Source organism: Sciurus carolinensis, chromosome 6 (assembly GCF_902686445.1).
Source record: "Sciurus carolinensis chromosome 6, mSciCar1.2, whole genome shotgun sequence".
Taxonomy (NCBI): Eukaryota; Metazoa; Chordata; class Mammalia; order Rodentia; family Sciuridae; genus Sciurus; species Sciurus carolinensis.
In genome coordinates this window covers 161,799,503-161,819,847 of record NC_062218.1, presented here as the reverse complement: position 1 = coordinate 161,819,847, position 20,345 = coordinate 161,799,503, and the positions used below count along the sequence as shown (strand labels likewise).

The 20,345-nt window shown below is 49.3% G+C and overlaps 1 protein-coding gene across 1 annotated transcript; it reads left to right on the top strand.

Moving 5' to 3' along the window:
* The first annotated feature begins 11,224 nt into the window (after window positions 1–11,224).
* Window positions 11,225–19,964, top strand: LOC124986567 (zinc finger protein 672-like). The gene is given in 5 exon segments (XM_047554977.1): window positions 11,225–11,496; window positions 15,310–15,464; window positions 16,324–17,476; window positions 17,618–19,152; window positions 19,155–19,964. Coding segments are annotated over 2 exon segments (1,662 nt in total). The 5' UTR covers window positions 11,225–11,496; window positions 15,310–15,464; window positions 16,324–17,476; window positions 17,618–17,792; the 3' UTR covers window positions 19,457–19,964.
* Window positions 19,965–20,345: the final 381 nt, after the last annotated feature.

Here is a 20,345-nt window from a genome sequence, read left to right as displayed (position 1 = left end):
GCAGGCCCCTCGCGCGCCTTGGACCCGTGTTTACAGCGGCCCGGCGCCCTCGGCCAGCCCAGGTTTTCGCGGGGGGCGAAGCAGGCCAGCGACCGAGCCCTGCCTCTCTCTTGGGAAGCGTGTCAAATACCCGCTCAGCCGGACGGAGCTACAGCCCGAAAGCTGTTGCCCCGGCGCACCGACGGTGGGGACGGCGGAGCCCCACTCGTGTTTGTGTGGCAGTGCTCAGGGTACTGCGGGCTGGGCGGGCTCAGGGCAGTCGGAGCTGAGAAGCTGCTCCGTGCAGACGCGACAGGGCCAGCCGTGCGTGCCTGCTTGCCGTTAGGATCCTGTCCATTGCTAAGGCAAAAAAGTAAAATAAAAAAGGGATAGATCGAGCGCAACTCCAGTTACAGCACGGGCCGCCCAAGCCAGGGAGTAGCACAGGGCCAGCGAGTGAGTGAGTGCCAGGCAGAGGCAGCAGGGGTCCGGAGGGTGGCCCACCGACCGCGCTGGCCAGGGCGCACAAAGCCCGTCGGACACCCAGGATGGGGTAGGGCTGCGCTTGTGAAACTGACTTAGGAAAGGCCTGCCTTAAACCAGAGTTTACCGACACGTGTACATCTGGGCCTAGAGAAGGTACAGAGAACCTCCTGTCAACTCCCACCGAGACTGGGGAGAGAGGCCTGTTCCCCCATGCTTACATTTCAGAGGAATGGCTCTCGGGTTCCTGAGAAGGACATTCCCGAGTAAACATCTTAAAGGAGTGAGATACATGAACAAAGGCACGAAGGAAGGATTCGGAGCTGCCCTTGTTAGTTAATATTCTAAGAAAAGGAAGTCAGGAACACATTACCAGGTATTGGCTAGAACAAACTAATTTTCCTAGCTGCACTGGTCTTTCTCAGGCAGGCATTTTAATAAGGGAGGGATTGGGTCACCCTAGGAACATGACTTGCTGCCAGGAGCCATGTTAGAGTTCAGTTTTTTCCTCAGTGCAGGGGTTGGGATGGAGGTGTTATGTACCAAGAATTCTGCAGTTCTCAGTTCCCACCTTCCATCCCTTAATCCCCTGAATAATTATTTTTTAAAATTAGGGGGAGGGTAGTCTGGGAATGTAGATCAGTGGTAGAATGCTTGCCTAGCCTGCATGTGGTATTGGTTTCTATTCCCATCATGGGATGGCAGCGAGTAGAATCAAGTATATTCCTTTTAAAAAGGTTATTTCAATGAGATTTTTCCGTGAATTGGGAAGTATTCGTTTTAAAATTTGAAAAGTGACTTTTCTCATCCCAAGAGGTCAGCATTATCTGATGGGTAATAACATCTCACTTTTCTACCACATTCCTTATTAAGGGGCCATACATAATCCATGACATTATGTGTAGCAGTCATAAACATTATTTATTCTCTACTAGTCACTTTAATTTTTTTTTATTAAATTTTACATTTTAGTACATATGCAAAAAGAGCAACTTTTTATGCACTAAAATAAGTGAACCATTCATGTAAATGAAAGTAAAAGTAATCAAGTGTTTAAAATTATAATTCAACTTGGGATTGATGCTTTGTCTTTTTATGACACTACTGAGATATAACATTGAAGAACAGAATAAAAAGAGTTAAAATTTCTGAGTTTTATTTTCTTTGATATTTTTCACTTATTATGAACTATATTTTCAAATTTTAATGTACTCAGAAATAGGCTTTTTAAAACTTTCTTTTACTGAAAATGTAAGGAGATTCGAATATGTATGCCTTTGACCTTGAGGTGGAATAAAATGAAAACATACTGAGCTATGGTTTCCTTCAAGCCTCCAGTTACAAAGCCAATGTCTAGTAAACAAACATGAGTTTTTGTTCTCCAAAGCAAGTTACAAGTAAAAAGAAATTTTAAAAAAATTTGTATAAAACAAGGTGGTTTACAATAACATTTTAAAAAATTCTAAGGAGATACTTAATAATAAAGACAAATTCATTATCATTATTGGAAAAAATTGGCAGATTTTATATAAAGTGTCAATCCATGTAAAAGGACAGCATCATGATTTCGATACGAGTGGCTACAAGGAAGCAAAATGAAATAAAAAGTAGAGCATAATGTCAATCTTCTGATAAAAGTTTTACTTGACATTTGGTCTATGCCCATGTTCCACGCTGTAGACGTGCTAAAGGGTAGTTGAATAGACACTTGAATATTCTAGAGAGTGAGTCTCTTCCTGCTTTGCTTTAGAATAACGAACATCTTTCTAATATAAACTATGAGTAAGCAATTCTGATTTAATGGAAGGGATGCCAAATGATTTTAGATTAATGTCATCCATTATGAGCATGTAAAACTGAGGGAAAGATCACTGAATTGGGCTCTAAGAATTTTGCCCCCAGAGGAGATGTAAGGGTCAAGTCTACAGACATCAATGGGAAACATGAAGATGAACTCTCAGAGCATGGGTTTCCAGCTGGAATCTGTTCCTTGCTCCCTATGTCAACTTTTTCTCCCAGTCCCCTCAGGCTGATTCTCAAGGTTAATATGGTGCACATCATGCTTGTCAGAGTAAAGGAAGTGATGGATTGAACCCAGGTGCAGTGTTGGAAATCTTCCCATGTCACACTTGGATAGCGCTCCTCCAAGGAAGAAGGACAGACGGAAAGAGGTGCTGGCACCAAGTGAGGGCTTGGCACAGGGTGCTGGAAAGTTCAGAGGAGCTAGAGGCCCAGGTAGAAGGGCAGACTGGGATACCAGTGAACTCCTATGGCCATGACAGCCTCCAATGCCCACCCAAGGGACAGCAGTCCAAACTTCATCATGCCTGAGCCAGTGGAAGCACAAAGACAAGGACATGCCTAATCTGTCACCCACATGGGATTGACACAGCCCCATTAAGCACATGGTAGGCAGTTTGGGAGAGTGGTGGACAGGGTAGCCCAGTTCTGTTCAGGTCAGCGTTACAGACAGGACCCATCTTGTTTCTGAGGTGAGCAGGTTCATCTCCATCCCTCAAAGTCTTCCGACATGCACAGAGCTGCAGGACGTCCTGCTGGCTGAGAACTTTGGAAATCCTCCTCTAGTGACACTGGGCAGTTGTGGCAGGGTTGGGGGGCATTCCTTGAGAAAGCAGCTGAGGAGCGGATGGATGGGGATTTCCAGAGACTTCAGAGCCCATGCCTGGACTGATAGAAACCACGATTCAGTGCTCCAAATTTGGGCTAATTTGCCAAATGAGGTAGTTCCATCCTGACTCCTCTAGGCAGGGAAGACAAAAACAGGCCTTGCCAAGACTCATGTGGATGAAAAGTGGCCAAGGAAACAGATTTGGGCTCCCTGAATGCAATGTAGAGTGATTCTCTTCTGATTATTCTCTTTCAAAACTTTGTTACCATAGGCAATGAATGGAATCCTCTTTAATGTGCATTTTGTTAACTCATTTCCTGGTCTTCACTCTGGCCTGCGTTCTCCCTCTGAACCTCCTTCGCACAGAAACCTGGGGCTCCTGAGCACAGGAGGAAAAGCCAGAAGTCACTTTAATTTTGAAGAACAAGAATTTCACTGTAATGACCCCATTTCACTCAGTTTTCTGTTTACCCTAACCTGAATTTTCTAACTTTTCCCATGCAGCATTACTCAATACCTGTCGTTATTCTGCCCCAGTCCATAGCTCCTTTTCCCTGTGCATTCAGTTCTTACAATCATGAGCTGCTTCTGCTTGTCACAGATCCTTATTGGATTTGTGGGAAAACATTGTGCATGTATATACTGCCCAGACTTACTACATCACACCCCGAGATTCAGCAGCTTCTCCATGTCTCCACTGGCCTCCCGGGGTCACTCTCATCCAGTGAGACCAAATGCAATTTTTATCCCTTATGGTGTGTAAGATAATCCCCCAGTGGTTTCTTTCCTGGATTTGAATAACGTTTCAGGTAGAAAGGGGCTGGAGGATACTTTACACTGTTTTCTCCAGGCCTGTTTTATTGGTGAATTAAAACTCTTGCTTAAAGCAGCACTGTCCAGCAGAACTTTCTACAGCAAAGGTCATGTTCTGTATCAGACCTGTATGCATTATGATAGCCCGTAGCCACGTGTGGCCATGAGCACTTACAGTGCTTATAGTGCGAGTAAGGAATTCTGTTCTTACTGATTTAAGTTTAAACTGCCATGTTGCCTGGTGGTTTCCTTTACTGGGCCCACAGTTCTAGAGCCAAATTTACTACATAATTTCTTTTGTATTGAACTTTCACATCTTAGTACAAAACAGTACCTCTCAATACCCTGTCCTTGATTGCTTCTCACTTCACCTCCTTTTCAGCTCTGCAGGCGGACTTCTCTGCCAACCCATAGAATCACAGAAGTAAGGTCATCTCTTCGCAGTATAGCCACATCACTGACATCTGACCCTGAGTTACTTTTCTCTTTCTTTTCTTATCCTTTGCCTTATCAGTCACCCATGTCCTGGGTTTCCTCTTCTCTACAAGTTGTTTCATTCTTTCATGCAGTGTCCTTACCATTGTGTACTAGAATTTTTAATTATAATGAAAAAAGGCGTTATCTTGGTTCCCATGTAGCTTACAGTCTGTTGTGCTTATTCTGTAAATTGATGACATCCAAGCTAATTGGACCACAACCTAGAAATATATCATCCTTACAACCTAGTGAATGCATGTGTTCAAATAAATTATTGTTTAAGGAAAAATGACCCAAATTACATGCAAAGCACATTAATATTTTATATAACTTTTTAATGCTGATGGAGACCCAGTTTGTTGATTTCATGACCCACCCACAGTTTGAAACCTCTTATCTAAAAGCTCGTCCTCCCAGGCCCTGACATGAGCCCCTAACCACCTCCTGCCACCTGCTTTCCTGCATGCTCTACACAAGCCTGTGCCTCCAGCCCTACCCCTGTACCTTGGGATTGCCTCTGCAGACTCCCCATAGATTACACTCAGCCAGCAGGCTCCAGACATCACTGGCCCCAGGTTTGCCTTTATTCACTGTGTCCAATCCTGATTTCGTTCCCTTTTCCCACATCCTGTTCCTTCTGCATTTACTGTGTTGGTGAATGGTTCTACAGAATTTTTCCTAGGTAGAAATCTAGAAGGCATCCTCAATGTGTCTCCCTTCATCACTTTTTATCACACTAAGTGTCTCTAATCTTCTCACTGCCATTGCTTCAGCTTAGACCTCTGACTTGCACCTTGGACGGCATTACCTCAAGGGTCTTCTGAATTGGCTGTGTATAATGACACTTTCAGTGATAATGGAAGTTTCTATATTTGCACCATCCCAATGGTAGCCACTAACCATGTGTAGCTCTTGAGCACCAAAAATGTGGACAGTGTAACTGATGAATTAATTTGGTTCCGTTTTGTTTTGTTTTGTTTTCCCCTCAGGGGCAGGTGTGGGCACAGCATGGTGCCACTTGCCCAGGCTGGCCTTGAACTCCTGGGCTCAAGCAGTCCTCCCCTGCCCGTAGACATACACGGCTAGTGACTGGCTTACTGTGCGGCATAGGTCTAAATCTTTCTGCCACAGCGTAGCCCCTCCCAGCTGCTGGCACAGTAGATCACCAACCAGCAATCCTGTTGCCTAACTTAATGAAGGAAGCATAGCAACATGAAGGCTAAATAAAGATGATAGCAGTTCCACCAATTACTACGTAGTATCACAAGTCAGAGTTTTTAGTTCAATGATTTTCTTCATAACTTTTTATTGGTAATTTATTTCCTTACATATGTACTCTAAACTCTGTCATTAAAAACTTTTTCTTTGGTTTTTCTCCCTTTATCTTCAGCTTTTTCTCCTGTCATCAGTTACCTATTTAATAAATACCACTATCAGTCTGTTCAGATTAGTTGACTAATGTTTAGGGACCAAAAGCGGATGAATGGTTGCTTGAAGAAGTGGTGGGAGGAATGGCAAAGTGTTGAGAAAAAAAAAGAAGGCAGACATTTATGCTGTCGTCGTTCTCTGCTGGGCACTGTTCTGAGCAGTCCACAACCAACAGGTAAATTATACCTGCGTTTTACACCTGCAGCCTCTTGGAAGAGCCACCCGCTCCCATGGCTTCACCCGCTCAACTCTAACTTCCTGGGGTTTGTAAACCGCCTACACCACAGCCCTTCCCTTCCCTGCAAGGGAAGCCCAGGCTTTGGAAATTGAGGGACCAAGGGATCACATAATTTGCCTGAGGTTGTGCTGCTGAAGAAGCAGTTCTTGTGTCCAGGCCTCGGGAATAGCACCATGGAGCCTCAGTAAAGCTTCACAAAGAGACACGCTCAAGGCTACTTAAAATCTTAACACACAGTATGTTAAACTTATATACTTACATTTTAAATGCCTGAATTTTTAAAGTATTTCCTAAAGCTACTATACTATTGCTTTTCATGTCATTTCTATTTATACTTCAGACTCTTGCTTGACTCTTAAAGTCATTTAAGTTATAAAAATTGATATTATCCTACCCTGTATTTTACTTTGAAATGGCTTTTCCCCTGAAACTTCTGCACCATGATTTTAAGTTTATTATTAATATCTTATTTTTGAACATAAATTTTTTCTAACTTTTAAAAAAAATTCATCTTTAAGGACTAAGACACTATGAAGGACTAGGAAAATACTTTTGTGCTGTATCATGTTTATCTAGTTTACTGTAGCTATTCACAGTTCACCTACCTCATGGTAAAAATAAGTAGTGTTTTTTAATGGAATCAGTGCCTGAGACCTTGAGATGAGTGTACACTGTAAGCTGTACAGACAACAAGCATTTTTTTTATTGAGATTATTGTTTACCTTCATGTAAAAGACATGTTAATGTGTATTATTGATGGAATTTGTAAATTTTTATTCATCTCTTTCATTTCCAAAGTTCATTTTTATCTGGCTTTATAATATGTCTTGGAATTGATTAAAATCTTCATTCTTTAAAAAAATAAAATCTGTAATTTGGTATTTAATTAACCTAGTCTTTTCTCATTATTCTGAATTACTGGATATTTTCTGCATTTGGTCTTTCTACCATTGGAAAACTGTCAATTGACATCTATGAAGTTATTTAGGGAAGCACTGGAAGCAAATGTGCTCTAGAGGCAAACATTTTCATTGCACAGGGAACTGAAATCCAAACACTTCAAGAAAGGAAAATATTGGAGTAGCAATAACAGGAGCGTGATGAATGAAACTGAAATAGTCGTCTGTCCTAGTAGTGTAGCAAGCCTCCCGAATCTGATTTTAGATTCTGAATGTCCACTTGGCTCATGATTCAAACGAGGAGTTTGAAATCCTCTGTCCTTTGTCCTACTCGCCTTTGAGTTGCCACTTAGGTAGTGTTAACCCCACAGGAGCTCTGCCCGCTCTGCATGACAACTCTGTAGACTTTGTCTATATCTCTTTTTTCTAATTTAATCATTTTAACGGATACATTAGACATATTAATGGGGCAATGTGTTGTTTCAATTACTGTATAATGTGTAATTGTGTAATGTTTAAATCAGGTAAAACATCTATCTCCTGATACACTATTTATGTTGGAAACTTCCAAACTGCTTTCTTGCAGCTTTTTGAAATGTGTGGTTTATTTTTGCTGTTTATAGGCACCCTTCTGTACAGTAGCACACCAAAACCTCTTGCTCTTTATCTACCTGTAGCTGAGGACCAGTTGATAGACCTATCTGTCTTAAACCACTGGCAGTACCCTCTAGCCAAAGCCCATGGCCTTGGTGCTGTTTGACTTACTCTAGCACTGGGCACTGTCCACCACTTCCTCAGGTAGGATCCCGAACTTGACCCTGTCCTGACCCTTCCCCCACCCCACCACCAAAACCTTCAGTGGTTGCCCTTCTGGAGCTTCCTGCTTTTGGGAGAGTGATACTCTAGGCTTCTGCCCTTAGCGCTTGTCCACCTGCAGCCTCTTGGAAATGTCATCCAGTCCCATAGCATCACTCACTCACCTCTAACTTGCTAGTTTTTATGAACCCTCATACACCACAGTCCTTCACTTGCCCGCTGAGGGAAGCCCACATTTGGGTGTGGGGTATATCTTTCTGCCATATTGTATGAAGATGTGATGGGCATGTGATGTTTTATTTATCTCTATATTCCACTACCTAGCCAGGTTCAGACGGTGTGCCACAATGAAAGCTTATGGAGTGCAGAGGAAGTACTTGCCTAGCAGGCACAAGAACCTGGTTTTAATACCCATCCCTGCAAAACCATAAAAGCTGTGGAAGGGAGGGATTTCTTGATTTAGCCCAAAGTTTCTGAATTTTCCCTCCTTACACCTCCACCTCCTCCATTTCCAGGACTCCAGCCCTGCCCTCCTCAGGCTGCTCCAGGATTCTGAGCCTCTAACTCACTGTTTTTGGTCTGGATTCAGGGCATGCATACTTCCTTCTGGTCAGTCACTTCCTCTGCACAACCCAATTCCATCACCTGCAGTGGCAGAATCTAGGAGGTTCACAGATCTAGGAGGCTCATCCACAGATCCCAATGTAAGTCTTCACTACATGTCCAGTCACTGAAGTTTGCTGAAGACTGGTGGCAGAATTATCCTTATTTTACCTTTATACCACTTTATCCCATCCAGGAAGGGATGGCAAATTCTGTGGGGTCTGTCTCCCACTCACAGCATGTTCTCAAAAGACAGTCTCCATTTGCCTCCGATACTCTGCTCAGTTCCTAACAGGTAATCTGAAATGTTCACTCAGAACTGATTCTGCCTGCAAACTTAAGGTTTAGTAAGGGAGATAAACTACACATATTATTTAAAATACAAAGTAAATGATGGTAAATACAGAGAATGTGTCCTAAGGATCTTGTGGCCTGCAAATACAACGCACTTTCATTAAATACTTAAGGAATTGCTAGATGACCAACTCCAGTGATCTTCAGAAAGGAGGTACAGTTTTCATCTTGAGGGTGAGCTGGCATTTGAACCAGCCCTTAAGGGAGGTAGACTGTGACAGCCAGGAAGAGGTGGAGGAATGGGAGGAGTGCATCCCCAGCCGAAGGAAATATTGAAAGTGGGAGGGAAATGATCCAGTTTAGTGGCAACTTGGAAAGAACAAACTAGGAAGGCAGGTTGGAGGGTCTTCGATGTAACACCAGGAGCGCAAACTTCACTTTGTGACAGTTTTTGATCAGGAATAGGACACAGTCATGATTCCAGGGAGATTCGCCTGATAGTTCACAGCTGTATCCTCTGTGTGTAGAATGCTACTTGGGCTTGTAGTTACCCTCTGTGAGCATCCTGGGAGCTTATCAACCACTATGGGAATTGTCATTTTTTTTGAAGTAAATTGGTAGGGTAAGAAAATCTTTTGAATCTAATGTTTCCAAGTTGACAATATGCAAAAAACTTCATCTTTGACTCAAACTTCACTACACTCACTGTTCTTGTTCCAGTTACTATCCCCTACTGTAATGATTCCCCTACACAAGGAAGACAAATTTCCCCTTTGATCAAGGTCTCTCCGCAGCCTGGCCTGTGCTAGTGCACATGCACAGGTAATATCATCCAGCCCTCTTTCACGTGACAGTTTGTCAAAAGTGATGTACTGCTGGGCAGTGGCGCATGCTTGGAATCCCAGCAGCTTGGGAGGCTGAGGAAGGAAGATTGCAAGTTTGAGGTCGATCTGGGCAACTTCATGAGATCCTGTCTCAAAAAGGGTCGGGAGCACCCCTGGTTTCAGTCTGTTAAAAAAAAATAAAAGTGTACAGCCAATTATGTACACACAAAAACTTTTCTCTTTTCCAGGTTAAATATTCCCTACCCCTTCAATTATTGACCCATGTATCACATCCTACTCGGGCCTCTGGAATTAGCCAGTTGTGTCAGTGTCTCTAAACACATGAAATACTGAGCAACAAGCCTGGAAATGTGGGAATCAGTCCATATGTCTGGCATGAAAGACTTAGGAATTATCTTCAGCTAGCCAACCTCTACATAACATGACCTTATCTGTGCAATTTAAAGTGAATGTTTTACTTGTGACATTTTCCTTTTCCACATCTCTCACTACTGGTCAGGCCCTTATCACTCCAGGCTTGCCTTCTGTGTCTTGGTTTTCAGCTTTGCTGCTGCCAGACCTATTCCTCTCCCATGCTGTGACAGGCAGGTCAGCAAATACCCATGGAGCATCTGTGGGGTGGGGGAGCTGGGATTACGCTTCACGCTTGAGTAAAACAAAGGGTCTTCCTTTAACCGTGCGTGGTACAACATTCGACCGGCCACTTTAAATGACTACAGCAACGTTGCAGGGGCGAGTGTTGCAGTGCAGCCCTGATGCATCACCTGAGCGAAGGGCGGAGAAGGAATTCCAGTATAGGTTTTAAGGAAATGGCAATTGTGAGGGTTTATGAATGTGTGGAATTAAAATAGAGATGTGGGCTGGGGAGATGGCTCAGTCGGTAGAGTGCTTACCTTGCAAGCACAAGGCCTTGGGTTCAATCTCCAGCACCGCAAAAAAAAAAAAAAAAAATCTAAAATAGAGATGATGGGAAGAGATTCCCGGTCAGGAGTAGGAGGTCTCCTTATTCTTGATTTAAGGACGTCCCAATCAGAGGTCCGGAAGTCTAACAAGATGAATGACGCTAAGCAAGTGAAGGATCTTAAGGGCATCTGTTCTGATGATCAACAGTACCTGCAAAGGGGCCAGCCAGGCTCCCGCATTTCCTGACACACTAGTAGTACCCGCCAGTGGAAGAAGACTAAATTAGAGTCCACGTTTGGCCAGGGAGCTCAGTCAGCAAGCTCGTGGAGAGACAGTTGTCAAGAATAACAGGGGTGCCAAGTCTCTGACAGTGCGACACTGAGCAGGTCACTAACTTGTGGAACGTTCATCTGAAGTGTCTGGGAAATGCCCTTTGGCAGGGTTTAGCTTAAGCAATACCTGGCCTCACTGTAATAAATCGCTAACCTACTACTGGAAGGGTTTGGAGAGGACCCCCGCGGCCTGTTTCGCGCTGGACACTGCCTCTCTGGCCACGGCACGCAGGGCTACTCCTGGCCAAGCAGCGCGCGCGAGCCTCGAGACTAGGTTGGACGCTGGCTCCCCGCGCGACTCGACACGAATTGGCTAGCGGAGCTGCGGGGCGCGCCGCGCTCGGCGCCCTTCACTCCAATTGGCCGAGATGAGGCCAAGGGGCGGGCAGGCGGGCAGGGGGGGAGGCAGGGATTCGTCGCGCCCGTCCGGGGGCGGGGATAGGGGCGGGGCCGGGGCGGGGCCAGGCGCGGGCAAGAGGCGGCCGGAGCCGGGTCTGCTTCCTTGCAGGCCCCGTGGGCGGGCAGAGGTGTGCCCCTCAGTCTCCCCAGCAACCAGTGACACTGCCCGCGCCGGGCCGGCCACTGGCCGCCGGGGAGAGCGGGCCCGCAGCGTGACCCCCACCCCGCGGCGCCTCCCGCTCCCCGCTCGGCGGCCGCGCGCTCCGCCTGCCCCTTCCTGCTCTCGGAGTCCGGGAAGCGGGGCCGGCAGACCGGCCCAGTGGGAGCCGCGCGGTGTCCGAGGAGCCTGCCGCGACCGGTGAGGGGCTGGGGTCCGGGAGGGCGAGGGTTGCGGGGACGGCGGCCCCACGGCCGCCCGGCTTCCCCCCTCCACCGCCGCTCGCGTCCGCCCCGGGCGGGAGCGCCACCCCGGCGACGAGTGACGCGCGGGCGCGGCGGAACGGGCGATTGGCCGAGCCCGGGCGCGCGGCCCGCTCCGCCCAGGCCTGCCTCCGCGCGTCCCCGCCGCCCTGCCCAGTGACCTTCGCGCCCGAGGCTCCGCGCCGCGGGCGCTGCGGGCCCTGCCGGGCTCCAGGGCAGCGACGGCCGTGGGCGCCGGACGCGCAGCACCCGCCCCGGGTGCTGGCGACCCGGCCGGCCCTACGGGTGGGCTGGCGCTGGAGGAGGCTAGGCCGGACCCGGGTGGGTAGGGCGCCTCCGGCCATCTGCCCAGCAACTCCCGACGCGCCACCTCTGGCGCCCCGGGATTGGCTGCGGGGGCCCTCGGAGGAAGACCTGTTAAGGTGCCACGTTCCTCGTCCCGTGGACAGTCGTGTCCAACCCCCGTCAAGTACTAAGCACCAAGTCTGAAGAGTAGTCGACTTCCCGGCCTTGAAGCTCCTGGTGGGCGGCCGCGGGGCTGGGGCGGCCCACGCTGCCCTAAGCACGTGGAAAGGATGGGGTGTGTGGCAAGGGCTCGCAGCGGGGCAGAGCTCGGGTCGGTGCTAAGGTCTCTCCAAAGAAAGGCCGTTCCAAAGAGACCGGGCCCTAGACGCGAGTCAACCGCAGTTCCCAAACTTGCAGGTACTTTCACTTTCCGTCCTTGGATGAAATTGTTTTCCCAGGCGGGAGGGTGAGACACCCTGAGCCCTCTGTTCAAGGTCACACAATCAGTAATGGAAGGCGGGGTTAGCACACGTGCCCCTCTATCAGAGTATTTACAGTAGGTGCCGTGGTTAGGGCTACGGAAGATAGGATGACCACAGGAAAAAGCTGGCTCCTCTAGGAACCTAACATTTGTGAGAACTGAATCCCAGACCAATACAGCTGCACACCGCAGGAAAATTTTGATCAGGACGGACTGCATATATCATTCCTGAAAGCAAATGAAAGAATACAAAAAGAAAAAGAAAGGCAGACCTCAACGGATCAGCGAGGCTTTATTAAGCAACGGAGGGTCACCTTTGCCGGCTACAACAAGAGTCTGAGTTTTACGGGCTTAGCAGGGCCAGATCAAGGGAGGAATTTTGTTGATTGCTGGTGGTGGGCTCATTTAAGTTGGGGCAGGAGGGCTGGTAGGGGGACAGTTGTACAAAAGGAAAATTCTCTGGGGCCCACTTTTCTCCCTTTTCCCCTGGGGGTTATTTTCCACATCCTTCAATTTCATAAGATTGCATAGCCTAGTGTTGTGGGATTGTGTAAACACACCTGGATATTCACAGCGAAATGGCCCAAGATCGGTTTCACAGGACTTGCCCTATCAGTAAGCCATCTGTTCATTTTTAGAAAGCACTGAGTGCTGGCTGTGTCCCCAACACCTTGATAGACCTAATGAGGATGCTGGGGACCAAACGTTCTCTTTCCTGTACCCTGTTCTGGGGTGCTCTGGCCACTCTGGGCTTCAGTTTTAATCAAGGCAGAGGGCCAGAGGATAAGCTGTGTAGCTCTCCCACTGCCTACAAACCTACCTTCTCCACACTTCCAGGATGTCAATGAAATCTTTGTGAAACCAAAACTTCTGAAAAAATGTCTTGGCTCATCATCGGACATGGGCACTTGGGTAGAAGGGAGCTGTCACTTCTATTTCCACCAGCTCTCAAACATGTCTCCAAGTGCAAGGAGTGACTTCTCTTGAAGCCTTGGACCTTGTCGCTGTCTGGGGAGAAAGAAGGCGCATGGCTATTCTGTTGCCTGAATTCCACTCACCATCCTCACTTCCCAGAATAGGGGTGGAATCTTTCCAGGGTGGATGGGAATCACTGTCCTGTTACTTTGGCTAATTCAGAGCAGAGCCAAGTAGTGGGTGGGAAGGTAAGAGGTCACCTTTTCTAGGGCTGGTTATTGGGAAGAGGCCTGAATGAAGCTCAGGGCAAGGATTTTCTCAGTGAAGGAAGTGCACCACCCAGAAAGGTTCCAAATTGGGCTCCAAAGGATCAAATAAACCTTTCCATTCCACCCACCTGGAGTGAGGAGTGGATAATTCACTTCTCTCTGATTTCCATGCAGTCTAGGGATGTCACAGAAACCTGGAAATGAGCAGCTTCCTAGGGGTAAGGATACAGGGAGATCCAGCAGAAGACGTCTCTCCTGGATGCAGCTCTAGCTCCCCACCTTCCCACCCTCAGGCCCTGTCCCTTCTTTTGAGGACAGTTTCATTTCTTAGCCACAGACCAAACCCCAGAGCCAGCATCGCACCCTTCTCCCCTGACCCCTGTACTTCCCACTGAACCACACAGCCAGGCATGTTGCCTCTGCTCAGTGAGTAGTTAAAGGTCAGCTGGCCCTCCAGGAATGGGGGAATGCTTCGGGAGTGAGACCTTTCCTCAGACCAACCTACGCGACTCTGCTGGATGCCTCTGGGACAGGCCCATGAGGGAACCCAGGTCAGAAGAGCGTAGTGGGTAGCAAACGAGGACTGGCAGGATGCAGAGGGGTCACTCCACAGACGCGGGCAGCGCATTGTCAACTCGTGCTCCTATCAGTAGGATGGATTCCCCTCCGAAGGTAGCAGTGGGAGAAGCTTTGCATGGTCACAACCCCAAGTCCCGCCCAGTTCCACTTCCCAGGAGAGCGGGTGGCCGGGGCTGGAGCCTTGGAACAGGAGAGCGGTATTCCTCCTACATGGTTTTGGTGGCATGAAGTCAGGTGAACTCAGCCAGCCTTCCAGCAGAGCCCTCAGGGACCATGAGGTGGGCTACCCTTTGTAAGATGTTCCAGGATTTGGAAAGGTCAGATAGACAAGTGCTAGCCAATGGAAATGAAGTGTGAGTTGTGTCTATAGTTTAAATTATCCTAAAAATAGGTGAAATTTTAATAGTATGCTTTATTTAACCCAGTATATTAAAAAATTGTCCTTTCCACCTGTGATCAACATTAAGTGTTATTGAGATATCTGCAGTATTTTTCATATTGTCTTTGAAGTAAGGAGTGCATCTGACCCCTGAGCATCTCCCTTTGGACTCAGTTTCAAGTGCTCAGGTGCCACATGTGGCTCTTGGCTCCCAGTACAGCTCTCAGGAGTTCCCTCAGCTTCACCTCTTGCGACCTAAACAACTTTTGCCAGCTCTGTCATGGGTGGAGATGGCAAGATGATCGTTTGCTTCTTGTCAATCATAACTTTCTTGGGTCTCTGTTCCCACCCAAGAAGTGCTGGCATGGCAGAACAGAGCGCCAGGAAAGAGGATTCTTTCTGCTCTGACCGAAGGACAGCTCAGAGGAAAAAGCTCATAGTAACCTTGTTAATAAACGTTCTAAGTGCTGACTGATTATAACAGCCCTGAACTGTAATTTCTGATCAATTAGATATGGCATGAAATACCGTCTCTTAAGACAAAAATAAATGATATATGAAACTATTATGAATGTTAAGTTTTCCATTATTTTATCTTAGTACCTAATTTATTAGTTATATGTGGAGAATTTAAGTATTCAATGCACGAAAGACACTAAAATATTGTAGAGTATTCAACAATTAGGACTTTGCAGAATTCACACACAGTCACCCCCTTGACTTTTCCCAAAGGAATTTGGCAGCACAGCAGCATAAAAACGTACACTCTTAGGAGAGCAATGGTTAGAATGACCTACTAACTGTGCTTTTTGGATACAGTGATATTTTGTTCTTTTCTTTCAGGCTTCTACCCCCCGCACAGACCCCTCTGTTTCTTTCAGGAGTACCAGCATGGGGTGAGGTATGGAAGAGGGACCTGGGGCCACTGGCCCCCAAGCACCAAACCTGCACTCCACAGCAGAGCCCCTCACACTCCACGTCAGTAACAAGAGGAAATGGTATTTTCGTTTGTCCACTGTTTACGTGTCTGTTTGTGTTGGTGAATTTGCCTTTTGTTGGACGTGCCCTGGGAAGCAATGGCCTCAAAAGGACGGGCTCCAAAACCGTGGGCCGGGAGTGCTTCCTGGAGACCCCCAGGGGGTAGGTCACTCACCAGGCCACGGGCACTGCCCTCTTTGGCATCTGGGACCAGCCACTGGGTCTACAGGAGTTTCACTCTCATACAGGCAAGCATTCTTTTGAACTGATGTCCAGTGAACCTGTGGCTGGGTGACTGGGTCAAAGGTCACCCCGAGGCTCCATCCAGCCTGCCCGTGGGTCTGCAGAGGGCTCAGCTCCAGCCCTGCTTTCAGATTGTATTTAAAAATCATTTTTTAGTAAGATGGCTGGAATTTTAAGTGTTCCTGGCCAAAACTAACACAAAAATAAAGCGTGGTGTCACAGATGAAACAAGACTAGAAATTGGTCACTGAGTGATTCATGATATATTCTCCCTCATTTCTTATATTTGAAAATATCCATGACAAATACCTTCCCAGGCCAGATGTGTTGGCACATGCCTGTAATTGCAGCAGCTTGGGAGGCTGAGGCAGGAGGATCACAAGTTCAAAGCCAATCTTCAGCAATTTAGAGAGGCCCTAAGCAACCTAGTGAGACTCTGCCTCAAAATAAAAAAAAAAAAAAAAGGGCTGGGGATGTGCCTCAGTGGATAAGCACCCCTGGGTTCAGTCCCTGGAACCCCAAACAAACAAGACAACAAAACCCAAAAAACCTTCCTCCAAAAACTCCTTCCTCCTCCTTTCCCCCCTGGCTCAGTCCAAAGTGACATTTTCCTCTTGCTTCCTTGTTCACTTGCAGGGCGCAACCCGTCCCACTCCGGTGGTGCTAGAGGAGCACATGCCACGCAGGACACCTCCAGCAGGAGGGAGCAGAGCTTCAGAACCCGCAGCACAGATCTGCTGTGCTGAGCCCTTTCACTCCGCCCTGTTTGTTTGTGTGTAAAGATGAAGGCCCCGTCTGTGTGGGAACTTCAGAGTTCTGGGCGCTTGTGATGAAGTTCCCTCTGGTATAAGAAAATGACTGCAGACCATTTTGTCTGAGTTCTCTTCCTGATCTGAAGGGTGCACTGGTAATGCTGATCTAAGCTATTCCTAATCGTCAGTGTCCTGACTGACTTGGCTGGGTAGACCCATGGCCAGGTGAGGAGGCGAAGCCACATTTATGCTCTCAGCTGGAGGGCTGTGAAGCTGTGTGCCCCTAAGGCAGATGCTGAGAGAACCTGTCAGGAACACCATTTGAGATAAGCAGAGCCCAGCAGATCTGGCCCAGGCAGGGGCTTCTGGCTACTCCAGGTTCTCATCCCCTGGCGTGGCAGCAGTGAGGAAAGTGTGCAGGTTTACAAAAGAGTGAACCTGAGAATCAGAAGAGGCCCTGTCCTCCCAGCCTTGCCTGAAAGGGTGAGCACCACTGACTTGACATGACTTTTTTTGTGAATTTTCCTTCTTCCTTTATAACACTGTCTTGGATCCTGGGTTGCTTTCTCAATCGGGGCCATGTACTAGGTAGTTGTTTATCAGGTGCTGTCCAAAGCCACAGAACAATTCTGGGCATTTCTCAAATCCCTCCTCTTGCCCAGGCCTGAGTCCTTCCGTGACGTCAGGTGTGTGCCCTTTGCCAGGCTGTTGCTGCTTCTGCTGAGTGCATTTGTGCTTTAGTACGTGGCCCTCTTTGTCCTTCCAGGCCCGACTGGGTTCACTGTTGATGCTAAGGAAATGGTGTCGGAGGGGCTGATAGGCAGACTCAGGGTCTTCTCAGCACTCTGTCCCCCTCGTCTCCCAATGCTTCCTTAGGTGGAGACACCCTACCTACCAGAAAACAGGCCGGGCATTCCTGTTTCTTTCCTCTCCAGAGGTGTTGAGGGTTCGGTTCCTGCTCTGTACTAAGCTCCCCTTTGAATCCATACCTTCTTGTGCTCCAGGACAGATGTGATCCATCCCACCTGCCCTTCCAGGTAGTACAAGAACACTCCTTTCATATTTCTGGGATCCTCAGGATAAGACAGCCCGCTCACAAGATGAGTTCACAGTTCACCTCTCCCTTACTAGGGCAGAGCTGGCTGTGCTGCTGGACTCACCTGACTTTCTTCCCGCAGGGCTTAGCTGCAGAGTGAAGCTGGCCTCAGCTGCCTCTGGAATAGAAGCAGCACCTGCAGGTGACAGAAGGAACTTTAGAAGACACAGTTCGAGGCCTGCCTGTCTTCGCTTTTAGGAAAAGTAAAACTTACCTGCGGAGCAAGGAGTGCGCTTCCCTGCAGGCTGCTCCTCACCATGTTCCCTGCTTCAGGCACGGTGGCGGTGGGGAAACCCTACGCATGCTGCGAGTGTGGAAAGAGCTTCCGCTACAGCTCAGTGCTGCTGCGGCACGAGCGTGCCCATGGTGGTGACACCTGCTTCCGCTGCCTGGAGTGTGGCGAGCGCTGCGCTCAGGCTGCCGAACTCCGCGCTCACAGGCGGACCCACGCAGGTCAGACGCTCTACATCTGCAGCGAGTGTGGCCAGAGCTTCCGCCACAGTGGGCGGCTCGACCTGCACCTGGGTGCGCACCGTCGGCGCATTCGCGCCTACCCGTGCCGCCTGTGCGGTGGCCGCTTCCCTCACCTGTCCGCGCTGCTGCTGCATCGCAGCCGCAGACACCCGCCCGAACGGCCTTGCCGCTGCCCACTGTGTGCTCGTACCTTCCGGCAGAGCGCACTGCGCTTCCACCAGGCGCGGGCGCACCCAACTGGGAACCCGGCTGCCCCCACCCCTGGCGCACCCCACCGCTGTGCACAGTGCCCGCGGGCCTTCCGCAGCAGCGCAGGGCTCCGCAGTCATGCTCGTGTCCACTTGGTTCCAAGTCCTGGAGCCCGTATGCCCCCGCAACCCCGGCCCACGGACGTCCACCAGTGTGCTGTGTGCGGCAAGACTTTCGGCAAGAGTTCCACGCTAACACGCCACCTCCAGACGCACTCAGGTGAAAAGCCTTTCAAGTGTCCGGATTGCGGTAAGGGCTTCCTGGAGAGTGCCACCTTAGTGCGCCACCAGCGTACACACACGGGCGAGAAGCCCTATGCCTGCAGCGACTGTGGACGTTGCTTCAGCGAGAGTTCCACGCTCCTGCGCCACCGGCGCAGCCACCGTGGTGAACGGCCACACGCATGCACTACTTGCGGCAAGGGCTTTGGGCAGCGATACGACCTGGTGGTTCACCAGCGCATTCACACCGGGGAGAGGCCCTTCCCGTGCCCTGAGTGTGGCCGCGGCTTCAGCGACCGCTCGGACCTCACCAAACACCGGCGCACACACACTGGGGAGAAGCCCTATGGCTGTGAGCTGTGCGGCAAGCGGTTCACGTGCGTGTCCAATCTCAATGTGCACCTGCGCAACCACGCAGGCCACAAGCCACACACATGCCCTGAGTGTGGCAAGGCCTTCAGTGTCGCCTCCAAACTTGCACTGCACCGAAAGACACACCTGGGTGAGCGGCCAGCAAAGTGTGCCGAGTGTGGCAAATGCTTCAGCCATAGCCGGTCGCTGTCACAGCATCAGCGGGCCCATACACGAGCCCGTGCCTCAGCTGCTGTCCACCAGGCTGCAGGGAGCATGGACCTGGCCCTTACTGGGCCAATAGAACAGGAAAAGCCAGGGCTTTTGTGTCCCCGCTAAGGGAGACTTGCTGGGATTTTTCAAAGGGGCCTGGGCTAGCAGCCATACAGCACCAAGGGACAAAGGGCAACTCCCAGGTTGGGTCTTTTGCACTTCGGTTGGTGGCCCTTTGTTCCCCTGGACTGCCTTACCTCTGCGCCACTCCTTCCCCATCCTCAACCCTCCATTCTCCTGACCTCTCCCAGGATAGGTGCAAGGAATGGAGACAGACCCCACCAGTGTGCAGGGGTCCCCATGCTGGGTGTCCTGTGGCTGGCCTGCGCCTGGCGCTTCCCTGCTGTGTGTAGTCTCTTCTCCCCCATCTCCTGGTGCTTCCTGCATCTCCAGCCTCCTTCCCCAGTGCTTTTGCTGCTGTGCCTCTTTAGGTAGGTCACTTGCCAGCTCTGTAGCCTTCTTGCCACTTTAGTTGCACCTGTTAGCAATGATTTCTCCCTCTGCTTGAAAGGTGGAGGTAGGAGCCCGGTTCAGTTGAAGGGTACCTCCATGCCAGATGAGACTGGACAGGACCCTCAGCATGATCACCTTCTGTCCCCTGAGCAAACTCGGGCTCCTCTTTAGGAGTGTTTTCCAGCTAGGTGGGGGACATCTGCCCTGGCAAGACTATGTGGGTCCACAAAGCTGAGTACAGCCAGGTGGAGTATCAGAATATTTCCAAATCAAACTTGGAACTGTGGGAAACAGAGGGGCAGGATGGAGACTCCTGGAATTAGCCATTGATTTCTGCTTATGGTTGGTGAAATAAAAGAGTTGTTTGGGTTTTGGATGCCAAGAGCACCTTTATCAAATCTCAGGTTGCTGTCTTTACAGACTTTGGAGTATCCAAGAGCCAGGTCCTTCTGTGCTTCCAGGGTCTCATCCCTTCCCAAGGACCAGGATGACGTGCCTCATCCTGGTCCAGCTACCCCCCCCCACACACCCCCGGGGACACTCCTCTATCTCTCTAATGCCACTTAGTACCATGCTCAGGCCCCGCTCTCCGCACCCTTCTGTGGGGACCCTCACTCTCCAGACTGTCACAGCCCATCTTCAAGGGTCAGAGTAGGTTCAGACTCCCCAGGAAAGGCTGCAAAGTGCCCAGTGAGTCTGGAAAGAAAACTGGACCCTCAGGGTCAAGGCAGGTGAGGGCCCACAGAGAAAGAAGCTGGTATCTGTCCTGCATCCTGGCTCATTCTCACA